Source organism: Coregonus lavaretus, assembly GCF_964263955.1.
Source record: "Coregonus lavaretus genome assembly, chromosome: 24".
NCBI classification, from domain to species: Eukaryota; Metazoa; Chordata; class Actinopteri; order Salmoniformes; family Salmonidae; genus Coregonus; species Coregonus lavaretus.
Window position 1 is genome coordinate 1,126,896 of NC_140011.1, and position 19,070 is coordinate 1,145,965.

A 19,070-nucleotide genomic window follows, 5' to 3' on the forward strand; every position below is an offset into this window, starting at 1 on the left:
AGTGCCCTGAGCAGAGGCAGAAGCGGAAAAAAATTAAATGCACACTAGGCTACATACAGTGATGCCAAAGACCAGCTTATCGTTAATTGAGACAATATTCCTTCCCCCTCCCCTTAATACAATGTCGACTTAATTGTCCCCAAGTAACTGTTCTTCTCTAGGAAGTAACGATAGAATTAGCTGATACCAATGAGATACATGGACACTGAAAGGAAAATATAAGAGGAAATATAGCATGTAAGTCAGTAATTGTTCTATGGAGATGTGTGTGTGTGGGCGAGAGGGTGTGAGTGGGTATATGTGTGGGTATGTGTCTGTGCATATGAATGGGAGAGTGAGGGAGGGTGAATGTGGATTTGTGCGTGAGGACGGGAGAGAGTGGGTGTGCCGTATGTTGTGTGTGTGAATGGATGAGTGGGTGGATGTATAAGAGGGGTGTAGATGTATATGAGAAGTGGGGAGATGGGAAAAGATGGAGGTTGGGATAAACTGGGGGGCAAGGAGGGGAGGTGGTGATAAACCTGGCTTGGGGGGCAAGGGTGGGTAAGGATGTGAGGTTGGGACAAGCTTGGCTTGGTGGGGCAAGGGTGGGTAAGGTTGGGACAAGCTTGGCTTGGGGGGGCAAGGGTGGGTAAGGTTGGGATAAGCTTGTCTTGGGGGGGAAAGGGTGGGTAAGGTTGGGATAAGTGTGGCTTGGGTGGGCAATGGTGGGTAAGGTTGGGATTAGTGTGGCTTGGGGGGGGCAAGGGTGGGTAAGGTTGGGATAAGTGTGGCTTGGGTGGGATAAAGGGGGGAGAATAGGGAGGGGTGGTGGAGAGAGATGGATTTGGTTTAGGAGAGATAGAAGGAATAACTTTTTTTTTTTTAGGAGAGATAGAAGGAATAACTAATTTTTTTTAACCTTTATTTAACCAGGTAACCCAGTTGAGAACAAGTTCTCATTTACAACTGCGACCTGGCCAAGATAAAGCAAAGCAGTGCGATAAAAACAACAACACAGAGTTACATATGGGGTAAAACAAAACATAAAGTCAAAAATACAACAGAAAATATATATACAGTGTGTGCAAATGTAGCAAGTTATGGAGGTAAGGCAATAAATAGGCTATAGTGCAAAATAATTACAATTAATATTAACACTGGAATGATAGATGTGCAAGATATGATGTGCAAATAGAGTCAAGGAGTCAATCGCCGAAGTCAAGGATCAGTAGGATAGTCAGTTTTACGGTAGGATACTACAATTTAATTGTATTTCTATTAATTGATTACGTTTTATGACTTGTAAACCTGTGGTAAAATGAATAAGGGTTCTGCACAGATTAGGAAAGGATGTTGAACCATTATTATTCCTGTCACGCCCTGACTCAGGGGACTCTTATATGTTGAGTCAGGGTATGAATATTCTATGTTGTGTATTTCTATGTTGCTTTCTAGGATTGTATGTCTATGTTTGGCCGGGTGTGATTCCCAATCAGCGACAGCTGTCGCTCGTTGTCTCTGATTGGGGATCATACTTAGGCAGCCTATTAGCACTCGTTAGTTGTGGGATCTTGTTCCGTGAGTAGGCTTGTTTTATGTGTAGCCTTAGGACTTCACGTTTCGTTGTTTTGTCGTGTGTTTATTATTTAAATAAACATGTACACATTTCACGCTGCACCTTGGTCTGACCCGTCCTTAAACGAACGTGACAATTCCTTGTTTGTCATAACAATTCAGATTTAATGGTGGTTATTGTTGAGAATGGAGATGGGCTATATCCGGGGGATTGGGATGGGGTGCTGGGAGGGCATCAGACACTTTTCTGAGGTGTGCGTGGGGCCTCCACTTATCCCATCGCAGTCTCTCTGAGGACCCACTCACCCCAAGTAGACCTCCACCAGCCACTATACTTTAATTTAATTTATAAGGTAAAATAAACAAACCACAGTATTTAAGGGGCAGTCTTTCGTCAAAAGTATGTATGTACAATGTACCAGTCTTTTTTGGGGGACATTAACAGAGGAGTCCGATCTAAAAAGGCATATTGCCTCCAATACAGACGTACTTTGCTTTATGTTTTTTTGTAAAATGTCTGTTTGCCAACATGCCAACACGCTCTATATACAGTGGGGAGAACAAGTATTTGATACACTGCCGATTTTGCAGGTTTTCCTACTTACAAAGCATGTAGAGGTCTGTAATTTTTATCAAAAATCCAGAAAATCACATTGTATGATTTTTAAGTAATTAATTTGCATTTTATTGCATGACATAAGTATTTGATCACCTACCAACCAGTAAGAATTCCGTCTCTCACAGACCTGTTAGTTTTTCTTTAAGAAGCCCTCCTGTTCTCCACTCATTACCTGTATTAACTGCACCTGTTTGAACTCGTTACCTGTATAAAAGACACCTGTCCACACACTCAATCAAACAGACTCCAACCTCTCCACAATGGCCGAGACCAGAGGGATGTGTAAGGACATCAGGGTTAAAATTGTAGACCTGCACAAGGCTGGGATGGGCTACAGGACAATAGGCAAGCAGCTTGGTGAGAATGCAACAACTGTTGGCGCAATTATTAGAAAATTGAAGAAGTTCAAGATGACGGTCAATCACCCTCGGTCTGGGGCTCCATGCAAGATCTCACCTCGTGGGGCATCAATGATCATACGTCTGCTAAATGGCATATTATTATTATTATATTATCATGAAGAAGGTGAGGGATCAGCCCAGAACTACACGGCCGGACCTGGTCAATGACCTGAAGAGAGCTGGGACCACAGTCTCAAAGAAAACCATTGGTAACACACTACGCCGTCATGGATTAAAATCCTGCAGCGCACGCAAGGTCCCCCTGCTCAAGTCAGCGCATGTCCAGGCCCGTCTGAAGTTTGCCAATGACCATCTGGATGATCCAGAGGAGGAATGGGAGAAGGTCATGTGGTCTGATGAGATTCCGTCTCTCACAGTTGAAGTGTACATATGATACAAATTACAGACCTCTACATGCTTTGTAAGTAGGAAAACCTGCAAAATCGGCAGTGTATCAAATACTTGTTCTCCCCACTGTATGTAATGTATAAAATAACTATGTATTTATACTATGATCCTCCCATTCTATGGAATGCCGACTGCCCTCATATGCCATGTCTGTTCAAATGTTTTACTTGGTTCTTCAATGATAAGATGGAACAGAAAAGGTTAACATTCAACTTATCACTTGGAATGTCCACAGGCTCCATGATGGGGGGAAAAAAAGCATGTGGTTTTCGAACACCTAAAGATATTGTCACTAGATGTATTTTTTTTGTTGCAAGAGTTACATATAAAAAAATTAGAAATTTAACATTTAAAGAGGAGCTGGGTTGGAATTCAAGCTATATTCGATAAAATCCAGACAGGAACTATTATTTTAGCAGGTGACCTAGATCATACATTTGATAAGATTGACAGATGTAGTAATAAAAAAGGCAAATTTAGGGAGTCTCCAAAGAGGCTGAACAATTTAATCTCTACAAATGATTTACAGTACACCTGGAGATTACTATTCCCAACTACAAAAGAATACTCATTTTTTTCTCAAAGTAAGATAAGCTATTCAAGAATTGACTACATTTTTATTTCCAAAAATGCACTCAACAATTTACTGGATTCAAAAAGTCATGATATAATGATATCGGATCATTCACCGGTATCATCCGTAACTACACCAATAGAAAATGCATTTAGTGACAGGATTTGTAGAAAGAACAGAGCGCATCTTCTGGACTCAAATTGTATTAAATATGTTAACAAAAATAAAATAAACTTTACCATTACAAATGTAGACATTGAGGACAGAGAAAAGCCGACCCCCGATATAATTTGGGATGTCTTTAAGGTGTACGTTAGGGGAATGATAATCTCATACTAAAGTTGAATCTGATTTACAAATTAAAATGAAAGAAAAATACATCGCTATTTTAAGAAAAAGCCCATAAAAAATCTTTACAGGGTAAAGAAGAAAATACAATTTCTGAACTTATGCAGGAATACGGTCTTTTACTTCTGAAGAGAACACACAACTACAGGTTAAACTCAAATAAAGCATACTACTAAATGGCAAATATACCTGGTAAATACCTTACAGCTCTCACAAAACATATACATGCTAAACCAGTTATAATGTTTTAAGATAAAGATACAAAAGCTGTAATTAGGAACAACAATGTGATTAATGACCATTTTAAAAGTTATATGGAAATGTTTATAAATCAGAATTAAACAACAGTGCGATGGCTCCTATAGCCTTCTTAGACTCAACAACTCTGAAGCAATTGTCAGCAGACATTTTCTTTTTTTTAAACAGAGATCACCCAAGAATAAATATTAGATACTGTTAAACATTTGCACGGAGAAAAGAACCAGAAATGGATGGCTTTCCAATAGAATTCTATTCAACATTTTGGGAAAAGTAGCCCCCCTATTTACAGAAATAACAACACACATCACCTAATTCAGTACTTCCTAGTTCCATGTATCAAACAGTTTTTTCAGTTAATTTAAAACAAGGAAAATCTGGAGAGTCCCTTGGTGACTATAGACCCATAAATGTAATACATTGTGACAATAACATAATAACAAAGCTTATAAGCAATAGAATGGCAAAAGTCTTACTAGACTTGATACATATCAATCAATCAGGGTTTATTAAAAATAGACACTTACAAAGAAATACAAGAACATGTTTCAGTTTAATACAATACGCCAAAAAACAAGATATAGATTTATCAATAATTGCTGTTGATGCCGAAAAGGCTTTTGATCGTCTTGAATGGCCTTTTCTATTCAACTTTGGAAGCTTTCAACTTTCCAGCTGAAATCATAAATGGAATACAAATATTGTATAAATGTCCTAAAGCAAAAATATACACGAATAATTCATTATCTGATTAAATTGCTTTATTATAAATTGCTTTAGAAAGAGGCACAAGACAGGGATGTCCCCTTTTCCCCTCCTGTTTGCACTGGCAATTAAACCGCATGCAGAAAGGATTAACCAGGGCCCAAACGTAACATGTATCAGTATTGGTAAACATGAATATAAACTAAACTTATTTGCAGATGATCTCCTGATATACCTGACCAATATTGAATACTCAATGCCCCCTTTGATAAAAACATTTTCAGAATACTCAAAAATCTCAGGTTATAAAATGAACGTGGAAAAAAACGAAATAATGGCAAGAAGAAATTGAATAACTCACGATCTACAGCAATCCTTTAACCCTTTGACGCGTACAATCACATATTTGTGATCATTATTGAGTGGTCCCTGTAGCGTACCATCGCAAATATGTGATTGGAACAGTAGCAAAAAAATGTACGATGCAACAAAACGTGTCTAAACAGCATTGTGATCCGAAAAGCATCTAAACAATGTTTTGTACTGATGGAAATTAAAGGTCTTCACAACTTTATTTCTCAATTTCACCTTTTATTGTAAAAGATAAATGCAAACTTCATCATCCAAGCATCACAAGGAACACATCCACAGCCAAACTCATTCCATAAACCAATCTAAATAACAGGTTGCGCTGACAAAAAAAACTACATAAATTAGCGACCTAACAGCTAGACTTGTTTACAATGTACCACATCTCTGATGAGCACAAGAAATAAATGTAATATTGTTTAGAATAGAGATGCGTATCAGCTGAGCTAACAGCAGCTAAATTCCTTATGATGGCAGCAATGTTTATTTGTTTGTTTGTTTGACAAGCGAAAACTCCCTAATCCCAGAATGCCATTCACTATAAGATGCAAATAAACAAAGTCAAAGTCAAAAATGGCTGCTCCCATTGCTTGAAAAATATGAACTTAGTTTGGCCACTTTTCAGCATATTACAAACCTTCGATGTACTTGTTACAGTGTATACAAGAACTGGAGCACATGACTTGACAAGTCGTTTACTGTTTTTGACAAATTACAAAGCAAATCAAATGTTATCACCTCACAGATCATCACCCCAAATACAAGCTCACTGCCTAGCCTAACAGTAGCGCGAAAGCTAAACAGGGTTTCCAGATTTGGAGGACACCATTTTACGGGGTTTGTGGGGGGTTCATTTAATTTGTGGGGGGTTTTCAAGTAGAGGAGGGGGGTAGGAATGGGGGACGGTATCATGGGGGGATATGATGCAGGAAATATTACTACAATGGGGGATTTATCCGTAAATGGGGGGCAAACACAGGAGAAGTTTATAAGCTAAATAAAAATAAAAGCCCTGGAATGGGGGTCTGAGCTGGCAACCCTGAGGTACCATAGTTACAATCTGATGCAGCTTTGAAAACAACTGGAAATTGGAACTGGGAACTCAGAAATCTCCGACTTCTGACTTCAGTGTGTTGAAGACAACGGGAAACGAGCTCCGACTGGGTAAAATAATTTTGAATGGTCATCCAAGTCGGAATTCCAACTCAGGAACTCGGGCCTCTTTCTAGAGCTCAGACTTTCCGACCTGAAGATCACTGAAGTCATGATTTGACCTTGTATTTTTACGAGTTCCCAGTTGTCTTGAAAGTCAGTCGAGTGAACCATCCCTTCACCTCGTTTTGTTATAACATCTTTGGTCTGACAGACGCTTACGTGACAACCAGCATGCATTGTATAATGTCAACAAACATGGCGCCACACAAAGCTGGCAAATAGCTTAGTATTAGCTCATCATAATCCGTACAATCTTCAAAAGTATTTTACACACATCATATTACATTACAATCTATGCAAGAATCACACATACATACAGTCCACACATACATACAGTATGCTACAGTAGAAACAACAACACGATATACAGTAAATAAGGCTTAGATAGTTACATTTGCAATAATTTATAAAAACCGGCTTTTGCTTTGTCATTATGGGATATTGTGTGTAGATTGATTAGGGGAAAAAAGCATTTAATCCATTTTAGAATAAGGCTGTAATGTAACAAAATGTGGAAAAAGTCAAGGGGTCTGAATACTTTCCGAAGGCACTGTACTACCATACCACGTTGAAAGGCACTTCAATCTTTTGTCTTGCCCATTCACCCTCTAAATGGCACACATACACAATCCATGTCTCAAGGCTTAAAAATCCTTCTGTAACCGGTCTTCATCTACTGATTGAAGTGGATTTAACAAGTGACATCAATGACAGATATTAGCTTTCACCTGGTCAGTCTGTCATTGAAAGAGCACATGTCCTTAATGTTTTGTACACTCCATAAATTTTTTTAACTGGTACTGGGCTACCTTCAGACGAGGCTTGTGGGCGTCGTAGGGCAAAACAACTGACATGGCTGTGTTCGTGAGAGTCTCACTTTCCGATGGTGGGCTCATATTAGTATGTAGCCCAAACTGTTCGGACGCTACAGACAGAAGTTGGTAGATTGGCAGTACCGACTTACATTTACATTTGAGTCATTTAGCAGACGCTCTTATCCAGAGCGACTTACAGTTTAGTGAGTGCATAAATTTTTCATACTGGCCCCCCATGTGAATCGAACCCACAACCCTGGCGTTGCAAGCGCCATACTCTACCAACTGAGCTACAGGAGGCACAGGACTTCAGATGAGTCCCGTGACGCTTGTGTGGGTCGTAGAGCAAAACAGAGAACAACATCGTGTTCGCAAGAGGGGTCGTATTAGTTTGTAGACCAAACCGTTCGGACCCTACAGACGTTTTTGTGAGAAGACCAATTTTCGGGATGACTTCTGGTCTGACAAACAGATGCGGAAGGACTACATCGGCGGATGCGGTGGATTGAGGGGACACATACAAAGGGATTTCTGTAGCAGGTTAGGAGAGCATTTTCCCTAATCCTAACCCTTTTCCTAACCTTAACCTCAGTCTCCTAACCTGCTATGTTAATGATGCTAACTTGCTGAGTAAGTTCTCCTAACCTGCTACAAAACAGTCACTTCGGTATCGAAGAGGCGTGAAAAGAGTGTTTCCCATGGATTGAGACGCAGCCCTGCAAAATACATATCCCTAGCTTAAACAGGCGGATTTTGATGGGAATTTATTTATTATGCTAATTAGATTTCCACAGGGGAGCGGACATCAACTCTAGGGGGTTTAATGTCGGCTGCAATGTTGAACGCGCCCTGTGTCTACTTTGCCTCCTGCATTGCAGCCTGCATCACCACTGTCTCACTACTCTGTTTAAAGCAAAGTTATTTTGTTATGAGAACTTATATTAGCCTATCTTTTGCTAAGATTATAGCGAGCTTAATGTCAGTCAACTGCTCCTGCTGAGGTCATGTTCCGTTTAATGTTAGCTTTTAACTTCATCCTTCTAGCCAGCTAGTTATAGCTAGCTATCTGGCCAGAGCCCTTGAGTGGGCTAGGTAGCTATATGACTGAAATATCAGCGACTATTTACCAGTTGTACACTCATTCTCAGAGCATCTGTTTTTTGGGGGGGTTTGGGGGATGTCTGTTGACACAGCAGGAGTCGAGGTACGTTAAAAAAATTGCCTTATGTCAGGCATTTCGCAAGGCCACTGTCAGCGGCGTCTCTCTCTACTTGCCACTTTTCACCTTTGATCTGGACTGAGGTTGTTTGTTTCACGTCTCGGCCTGGGCCGTGGGCGGAGTTTGCCGTTAGACAGAGTGGTGAATGAATGTGCTGCTAACAAGGCAAATCCGGGGGGAGCAGGCGAACCTAACGAGCATACCTGAATCATGATTCCACTTGTGTGCAGAGAGGCAGGCGCGATTAGAACAATATTTTTTGCGTTCTGAGCATTGATCAACCTTGGGAACGCATTAATAAGTGGGTAAATGATAATTAACTAAATAAAATGGGGAGTAAACGGTATCGTCATGTAGTCCCATGTAGAACTTGGTCTAGCCGTGGTGATATTAATCATCTGACAGCCCAGGCTACACACACACGCACACACACACACACATGCATATGCACACACAGAGGCACACTTGGCCTGCTGGCCATCCGTCCTCATCAGATGCCACACACTGCCAAACACACACCCCTACGGTAGCACAGGGGACTGGCCCACCAGGGGAGAGGAGAGAGTGACCTTGCTGCCCAAACAGAGACAGTGTTGTGTGTATTTGTGCTGTGTTTGTGTGTGTGCGCATGTGTTCCACCCAAAGGACTCCCTTGAAACAAACCGGAATTGATCAGTGATGATCACGACATGAACATTGTTGTGAGCGCCGATGATTCAGGCAGTGTCTTTCGTAGCCATTTTAGACAGGACACTCAACAAAGCGTTGTCAAAACATCACTGATGGTGCCTCATAAAAAGTTTGATGCAGTAGTTCTGTGCACTCTGTTTCCCATAATGGCCTGTCACACTATTATTTATGTCACATAATAATTCCCGAATGGCACCCTATTCCCTAATATAGTGCACTACCTTTGACCAGAGCTGTGGCAACAAAAGTTGCAGAGAAGATATTACTAATTCATTCAGGTCATTAAAGTAACTGCCCAGTGTTTCATTTACATTTACGTCATTTAGCAGACGCTCTTATCCAGAGTGACTTACAGTTAGTGAATAAATATATATATATTTTTTTATACTGGTCCCCCGTGGGAATTGAACCCACAACCCTGGCGTTGCAAACGCCATGCTCTATCAACTGAGCTACATCCCTGCCGGCCATTCCCTCCCCTACCCTGGGCCAATTGTGCACCGCCCCATGGGTCTCCCGGTCGCGGCCGGCTGCGACAGAGCCTGGATTCGAACCAGGATCTCTAGTGGCACAGTTAGCACTGCGATGCAGTGCCTTAGACCACTGCGCCACTCAGGAGTACCACTCAGGAGTTTCCAGATTTCTATGAAGTAAGACCTATAATTACTTACGATATGAGTGAAGTTTCCCTTCCAAAAATGTTTAATTAATTATGTTGATAAGCAGCTTTTCTGTGTGTGTGTTGGAATGGTGTGGCCGTACCCCAACAACAGAATGATGTGGGCGTATAACGATGATAAAAATTATTCACGTAAGTAGACCGCTGATTGGCCAGCTCGTCCTCCTCTAGACCGCTGATTGGCCATCTCATCCTCCTCAGGGAGGTGACATCATGTTCTATGAGAAAATAGCAATCATTTTTTAAACGGTCTGTTTGAGATATAAGTTTGAGTTGGGGTTTTTTATGATTTTCTTCTCTCCAAATTATGCTTTGGCCACAAATAGGAGTATAGGACGAGTCAACAACATTATTTGGATATGAGTTAACAGAATACGATTTTTTAAAAGTGAGATTTTAACTGGGCAGTTACTTTAATAGTCTTGATAACTCAACATTTATTAGATTATGTGATAACAAATATGATTTAGATATCAGTGGGGGTGGTTGTGTAAAATAGCAGTCGATATACAGGTAACTGCCAAAATAAAGGAAACACCAACATAGTGTCTTAATAGGGCTGGGTCTCCCAAACTCGGTCCTCGGGACCCCAAGGGGTGCACGTTTTGTTTTTTGCCATAGCACTACACAGCTGATTCAAATAATCAACTAATCATCAAGCTTGGGTTGAGATCTGGTGAATGAGACACATACACACACCCTTTAAACCCCCTATACTCCTTTGAGACCACTCTGTCAAAGTCACTGAGATCTCTTCTTCTAGCCATGGTAGCCTAAATAATGGGCAACTGGGTATTTTTATACATGACCCTAAGCTTGATGGGAAGGTAATTGTTTAATTAACTCAGGAACCACACCTGTGTGAATACACCGGCTTTCAATATACTTTGTGTCCATCATTTACTCAAGTGTTTCCTTTATTTTGGCAGTGTTTCCTTAATTTTGGCGCCTGTGTCATTTGATGGTAATAATTTTGCAGTCAGACTCAAAGCACACGAATAATGATCGATCTATGCAGGAGGAAGCATCCTTGATATGAGAAAAAGGAATAGATAAAAAATAAATGAATGCCATTAATTTGGAAACAAGATTGTGTTGCTTTAACATTTAGCTTTTTCAGCCTTCTAGGTAAAAAATAAATGTCCATGCAAAAATAACTTATTTTCATCAAGTATTTGTCTTAAGGTTTTGGGGTTTCTTAATGTCCAAAACCCAGCCTTGATTTGAACAATCTACTACATGTTCCTGCATCATTGTAAACAGCAATTTCCAGTGGTACTCTGCACTGCCACCATACTTCTATTTACTAAAAACACTCTTGTCAAACTAAGATCCATGATGCCGTTGGGATGCTCTCATATACATGACAAAACATAGCCTACATGATCATCTTTTATTCTGGTCCAGTTTGTGTATGTGTAAAGATATGACGTCTATTACATATGTTACAGCTCATGTTAAGTATTGCGTAATGTTATAGCCCATGTTCAGTGTTTCCCAATAAACAGAGATGAGATCTTACATACTGTATAGTAGGCAAGAGTAATGTCCAATAAGTTGCCCATGGACCATGTTGTATTATGTTCTATGCACGTATCTCGGCGACTGAGTTGACCAGGTTTTAACCTCTGGTCGCAGCTCTGTGGTGATGAGTCGTGATGAGACAGAGGTCCACTGGCACATTGCATTACGGTCTGCCCTTGACCACACTTAAGGCTCCCGCAGACTAGGTTCTTACTGCTCCTAGCAGGATTTGGCTAAGCTAAAGCGAACGTCTGCGCTTGCATAGTCCCTTTTAGCTATAAAAAAAAAAAGAGAAAAAAGCTGCAATATTACTGTTTGTCCCTCTTGAGACACCGTAGCAACAACATAGCCAATAACACTTTCTCAAAATAGTCCAAATGAATCTAAGATAAATCAAGAAATCTGTAATTAATTTTGACGTTTTTGCCAAGGAGGTCTTAGTTGTGCAACTAAGATGTTTGGTGCAGCATTTCTTAAGTGAAAACATTTGCATGAAAACTAGTCGTCGCACTTCAATGAAGGATCCTGTCCATAGTTCCCACTCCAACTAGGGGTAATACTGTTGACCAATCACCGACGAAGGGACGTAGACTTCGACTACTGAACTTAGACTTGCCTCAAGAAAACATTTTGTGTGAACGAACTGCTGAAAGAAGACCAAAACAAACAAAAAGTCAAAATGTTTTGTCATAATACACTACATGACACCTGCTTGTCGAACATCTCATTCCAAAATCATGGGCTTTAATATGGAGTTAGTCCCCCCTTTGCTGATATAACAGCTTCCACTCTTCTGGGAAGGGTTTCCACTAGATATTGGAACATTGCTGCGGGGACTTGCTTCCATTCAGCCACAAGAGCATTAGTGAGGTCGGGCACTGATGTTGGGCGATTAGGCCTGGCTCACAGTCGGCGTTCCAATTCATCCCAAAGGTGTTCAATGGGGTTGAGGTCAGGGCTCTGTGCAGGCCAGTCAAGTTCTTCCACACCGATCTCGACAAACCACCTCTGTATGGATCTCGCTTTGTACACAGGGGCATTGTCATGCTGAAACAAGAAAGGGCCTTCCCCAAACTGTTGCCACAAAGTTGGAAGCACAGAATCGTCTAGAATGTCATTGTATGCTGTAGCATTAAAATTTCCCTTCACTGGAACTAAGGAGCCTAGCCCGAACCAAGAAAAACAGCCCCAGACCATTATTCCTCCTCCACCAAACGTTACAGTTGGCACTATGCATTCGGGCAGGTAGCGTTCTCCTGGCATCCGCCAAACCCAGATTCTTCCGTCGGACTGCCAGATGGTGAAGCGTGATTCGTCACTCCAGAGAACGCGTTTCCACTGCTCCAGAGTCCAATGGCGGCGAGCTTTACACCACTCCAGCCGACGCTTGGCATTGCGCATGGTGATCTTAAGCTTGTGTGCAAGTGCTCAGCCATGGAAACCCATTTCATGAAGCTCCCAACGAACAGTTCTTGTGCTGACGTTGCTTCCAGACGCAGTTTGGAACTCGGTAGTGAGTGTTGCAACCGAGGACAGAGGATTTTTACGCGCTTCAGCACTCGGCGGTCCCATTCTGTGAGCTTGAATGGCCTAGCACTTCGCAGCTGTGCCGTTGTTGCTCCTAGATGTTTCCTCTTCACAATAACAGCACTTACAGTTGACCAGGGCAGAAATTTGACGAACTGACTTGTTGGAAAGGTGGCATATTAAAACAGTGCCATGTTGAAAGTCACTGAGCTCTTCATTAAGGCCATTCTACCGCCAATGTTTGTCTATGGAGATAGCATGGCTGTGTGCTCGACTTTATACACCTGTCAGCTACTGGTGTGGCTGAAATAGCCGAATCCACTAATTTGAAAGGGTATCCACATACTTTATACAGTATATATATAGTGTATATGCGTGAACTGTTTCGACTGGGAAGCATACGGTAAGCTGCATTGGACTGCAGGGTCTGCAAAAATCCACCACCAGCCCGCCATTGGCCCAAAGGGCCAGTGCAGGAGAAGGACGAGACATTCCCTCATGCAGTGTCTCCGCTCCCCGGTTTTGGGTTTCTGAAATACCACCCACATTTTTTTTTTATAGAGCTGAATCTATCTCTTCCACTGCATGCTTCCATCAGACAAAATGGGGAAAAAACATGCAGCTTAAGCTCTGCAGCATTCTTAAATATAGCCCTCATGACCCTCGCTCTCTTCTCTCATTAAGCTTCTGCTGCAAGACTAACAATATTTCAAACCATATTTCTCGCTGTTTTGATACTGGATTAACAACAAGACTGTACAAGGAAGTATGGTGTGTAGTGACTGATTTTGTACTGATCGTTTACCTTTGCCAGTTCTAATGCATACAGTACAATGCTGACTTTTGCTGATTGAATCAATGTCAGTAATGGGGTTTGTATCAGTAGCTGGTTGACATTTTGAAAGGTCCCAAATAAAAGCTGAAAAGGTCAGTAATGGCAATCAGATTTTTTTTTTTTCATTGGGCAATTACCCTTATCTAACAGAGATATCTTAGGTAGGTCCAGTTGCCAGTCTTGTAGTTGCAGTGCTGAAAAGGCTCAAACCTTCTGATAGATAAACCACCCTACAATTTAGCCCCTGAAAGTTGGTGGATTTGAAAAAGTGAATGGTTGGTATTCATGATTAGTTGAGTGTGTCATACCTTAAACTTGTCGCTTATTTAATCCCTAATGTAATTGTATTGGTGTCTGTGAGGAGAGATTATTTATCATATTAGCTAGTCTATCTGTATGCAGAGGTGAGCATACATTTGTTTTTTAGAATGAAGAGTAGGATGCAGACTTTTGATTGATTTTCTGCTCCCATTGCTGCATGCAGTAGATTTAATGGTGGCATAGCAAGTAATTAGATTTGAGGAAAATAAGCAATCTGTTGCGTGGTCAATTATTCAACCAGTGTTGGTTGTTTACTGGGAAACAAGGATATGGCCCCTAGAGATTGAATTGCATTTAGTCGAAAGGTAATGTCTCTATGTACAAAATGTAACCTGATGGGGTCTGTGACCTATGATATCATTGCGTCATCTCAATAATAATCTATGAGTTAACTCAATTGTCTGTCAGGAAGGAGACACTGGCACGGCACTACGCCGGAATCGAACGGAATCACCAATGGGGCCTAAACCAGTCACATTGGCATCCGGGTCACGATCCTCTTACCATTGCAAATGGGGAATGAGGTAGTAAAAGACATCAGGGTGGGGAGGGTTTTTAAAAAGGAGGAAAAGATGCAGCAATGCTCACCTCGTCCGGCTGGAATTAGCCAGGACCAAAAAGTGGTCATTAAGCCAATAATTTGTATGTGAAGGTATATTCCTCCTGCCCTTGTGGTGCTCTGAGCCGGAGATGGTCCGGCGGGTGATTCACGGCACGAGACGGGACGTTTTTTTGCCCTAATCACTGTCAGACCGATTAGAGCGTTCATCTATGCCAGTAAGTATGTCTGTTTGTCAAAACACGATCTCGCTCTGGCAGGTGTCTTGATTACTCTTTGCATATTTGTTTTGCAAGAGAACTCATTCAACCCCCTAGTCATCGAGCTCTGACGTCTTTTCGGCCGGCAATTGCATCCGTTGCATTTCCGATGCTTAAAGACTTCTGATGCCAGAAGTGACGTCCGGACGAAATAGAGGGTTAAGGGAGGAAAAGTGCTTATTTAAAATGTTTATGGGCTTTCACACAGTGCAGACTGGGGAGGACAGGTAGTGGGGAGAGGCATTAGAGACCTCCAGCAGACAGAGTGCTTAGAGCTACAGCCTATTGATCCACTGGGACGGCACTGGCCTGAGCTGCTCCGATGGGCAGAAAAGGGGAAATGCGTCTCCACGTCTCGAGACTTTTCAGAAACATCACAGGTGAGCTCAGGGACTCTAATTCCAATGCTGGTTCATTGAAGATAAGATAACCATTCTTAAATGCATTTAGAACTATTGGAAATTATAGGTGAATGGCGTTTGAGATGGAGATTTTAGGTTTGAAGTAATTAGATAGAGAGCAAGTAGTGCAATCTTGTGGTAGGCTTTTTCTCTTGATAGCATTTAGTCATAAATGTTTTATTCATATTTGTGTTATATCACTGCTCTTAATGTCTCTCAGTGCTGTTTTATTGTAGCATTTTTCAATTTTAAAGCAAGTGTATGCTAGGATGTAATGTCTTTCATCATTGTTTCAGGACTTCTCTCACACAATTGGGCTCTGGAATAGCACATTCATATTTGAGTTGTTGAAATGATCGCTCTACCGCAAGAGGTGTCTTTTATTTCTTGTCAAGATATATGTACAACTTTATGTTGTAAAGGCATATGTGCGGTGAAGCATTTTACCGATATATTTACTGTCAAGGATAGCTGTAATCAATAATCAAATCATTGAACCGTGTGCTTTGTCGGTTTGTTTACTATATCTCTTGCCATTTTCTTCCCATTCATTTTGTGTTCCGCCATTTTGTGGTCCTCTGTAGCTCAGCTGGTAGAGCACGGCGCTTGTAACGCCAAGGTAGTGGGTTCGATCCCTGGGACCACCCATACACAAAAATGTATGCACGTATGACTGTAAGTCGCTTTGGATAAAAGCGTCTGCTAAATGGCATATTATTATTATTATTATTATTATTATTATTATAACAAAGGGCACGGGTATAAATCATGGATGTACACTGAGCACACAGAGAGGCCAATGTAGCTTTGTGCTAAGCGCTAGTGTTCAGCTGAACACTCCCCAGGGGTCTACTGGGATGACTGGATCCATTTCCTCTCCAGCTAATTGCCCCCTGGTATCTTCCTGCAGCTGCCACCAGCACCACTGCTGTGGTGAAGACCTCCAGCCACATGACGCGCTGCAGTGACAGCCAGAAGAACTACTGCGTAAACGGAGGGGAGTGCTTCACCCTGGACATCACCCCTGGCAGGTCCAAGTTCCTCTGCAGGTAGGAAATGATGAAACACAACACCATCCACACCACACACTGCATACTATGCTGACTATGTTTGACTTGATGACTAATACAATTCCTGATGGCTTATAGCTGCTATTTCTTCTTATTTTACTGTGCTCCCACATGATGTATCATTATAGAAGTTTGCCGATGCCGACTTCAGAACACTACTTTGCTATTTTATACATGTCAAAAAGTAACACACGTTGTTACAGTAGATGCTGTCATAACATCTATCATGTTTGAAGTGATGATCTGTTAGAATGCTGTGTTGTCAAGCCCCATTTATGCCTGCTATATTAGGCACCATAGCTTTTAAGGCCCATACTGTGCCAATATTAATTTTAGAGCTCTCCCACCAGTTCTGTGGGGAAAACGGAGCACTGCCTCACTTCACTGGGAAATCAGAGGAAAGCGCAGTCTTTTTACAGTAAAGCATAGGTGTCAGCTGAATGTTTTGGAGTAAATCATTAAACAATCCAACGACCTGAGCAGAGATTATAGAAGGAGTGCACAAGACATCACAGAGGTGTACAAATGTACTGCTTCTGCACTTTGATAGGGCTTTTTGGGCAGCTGGATGGATGTTCTAACGGATGCTTAGCGTGACACTAACTGGGCTGAGAGTTTGGAGAGCGGAGCAGGTGGAGGTCCCTATCCACAGGCTTCTCTGCATCCCTACATTATTAATGCCGGCTCCTCTCATCGCCACAGCCCAACCGCTGCGCTCCATTTCAGAAAAACAAACCCCAAATCTGGGGCTATGTTGAATTGATGAGATTTTCTTTCTGTCTTCTTCCCCATTTCCTTGTCCTCATTGGAACCCTAGAGCTGGGTCATGTTCATTAGGCACCAAATGTAACTAAACGGACTCTAACAGGGAGGGACTACCTGGACTTGTCCATTAAGAAACACTAAATTCATACTTTTGTTGCGAATTTTTTAAAAATGTTTTCCATCACGTAGCCTCCTGAACATGACCCTGTGCTGACATGGTGCTGGTGTCAGGATCAGCCGTGTTCATTGATTTATTCTCCAGCATAGCGCTCTTGTTGTCAAGGGTGTACAGTGCCTTGCAAAAGTATTCAACCCCCTTGGCGTTTTTCCTATTTTGTTTCATTACAACCTGTAATTTAAATTGATATTTATTTGGATTTCATGTAATGGACATACACAAAATAGTCCAAATTGGTGAAGTAAAATGAAAAAAATCACTTGTTTCAAAAACGTCTAAAAAATTAATAACGGAAAAGTGGTGCGTGCATATGTATTCACCCCTTTGCTATGAAGCCCCTAAATAAGATCTGGTGCAACCAATTACCTTCAGAAGTCACAAAATGTGTTAAATAAAGTCCACCTGTGTGCAATCTAAGTGTCACATGATCTCACTATATATACACACTTGTTCTGAAAGGCCCCAGAGTCTGCAACACCACCAAGCAAGGGGCACCACCAAGCAAGCGGCACCATGAAGACCAAGGATCTCTCCAAACAGGTCAGGGACAAAGTTGTGGAGAAGTACAGATCAGGGTTGGGTTATGAAAAAATATCAGAAAACTTTGAACATCCCAGGGAGCACCATTAAATCCATTATTAAAAAATGGAAAGAATATGGCACCACAACAAACCTGCCAAGAGAGGGACGCCCACCAAAACTCACGGACTAGGCAAGGAGGGCATTAATCAGAGGCAACAAAGAGACCATAGATAACCCTGAAGGAGCTGCAAAGCTCCACAGCGGAGATTGGAGTATCTGCCCATAGGACCACTTTAAGCCGTACACTCCACAGAGCTGGGCTTTACGGAAGAGTGGCCAGAAAAAAGCCATTGCTTAAAGAAAAAAATAAGCAAACACGTTTGGTGTTCGCCAAAAGGCATGTGGAAGAAGGTAATCTGGTCAGATGAGACTAAAAGTGAGCTTTTTGGCCATCAAGGAAAACACTATGTCTGGCGCAAAACCAACACCTCTCATCACCCCGAGAACACCCTCCCCACAGTGAAGCATGGTGGTGGCAGCATCATGCTGTGGGGATGTTTTTAATCGGCAGGGACTGGGAAACTGGTCAGAATTGAAGGAATGATGGATGGCGCTAAATACAGGGAAATTCTTTAGGGAAACCTGTTTCAGTCTTCCAGAGATTTGAGACTGGGACAGAGGTTCACCTTCCAGCAGGACAATGTCCCTAGGCATACTGCTAAAGCAAGGGGAAACATTGAAATGTCTTGGAATGGCCTAGTCAAAGCCCAGACCTCAATCCAATTGAGAATCTGTGGTATGACTTAAAGATTGCTGTACACCAGCGGAACCCATCCAACTTGAAGGAGCTGGATCAGTTTTGCCTTGAAGAATGGGCAAAAATCTCAGTGGCTAGATGTGCCAAGCTTATAGAGACATACCCCAAGAGACTTGCAGCTGTAATTGCTGCAAAAGGTGGCTCTACAAAGTATTGACTTTGGGAGGGTGAATAGTTATGCACGCTCAAGTTCTGTTTTTTTGTCTTGTTTCTTGTTTGTTTCACAATAAAAAATATTTTATATCTTCAAAGTGGTAGGCATTGTGTGTTAATCATATGATACAAACCCCCAAAAAATCCATTATAATTCCAGGTTTAAACAATCAAAATAGGAAAAATGCCAAGGTGAGTGAATACTTTCGCAAGCCACTGTATTTCAGCCCTGATCCAAGCGATAGAGCCGATGAGCGCCTGAGGCAGGACGGGGCTTGATG

The 19,070-nt window shown here is 41.7% G+C and overlaps 1 protein-coding gene across 1 annotated transcript in view; it reads left to right on the top strand.

The window, feature by feature from the left end:
* The window catches only part of LOC311099464 (pro-neuregulin-1, membrane-bound isoform-like), a gene marked incomplete at both ends in the record, with an annotated part of 88,355 nt that overhangs the window by 33,418 nt on the left and 35,867 nt on the right, over nucleotides 1-19,070 (top strand). The window contains one exon of the mRNA XM_084140148.1: nucleotides 16,195-16,333. Within this exon, the coding sequence (XP_083996274.1) occupies nucleotides 16,195-16,333 (139 nt within the window). The remainder of the gene's footprint in view (nucleotides 1-16,194; nucleotides 16,334-19,070) is intronic.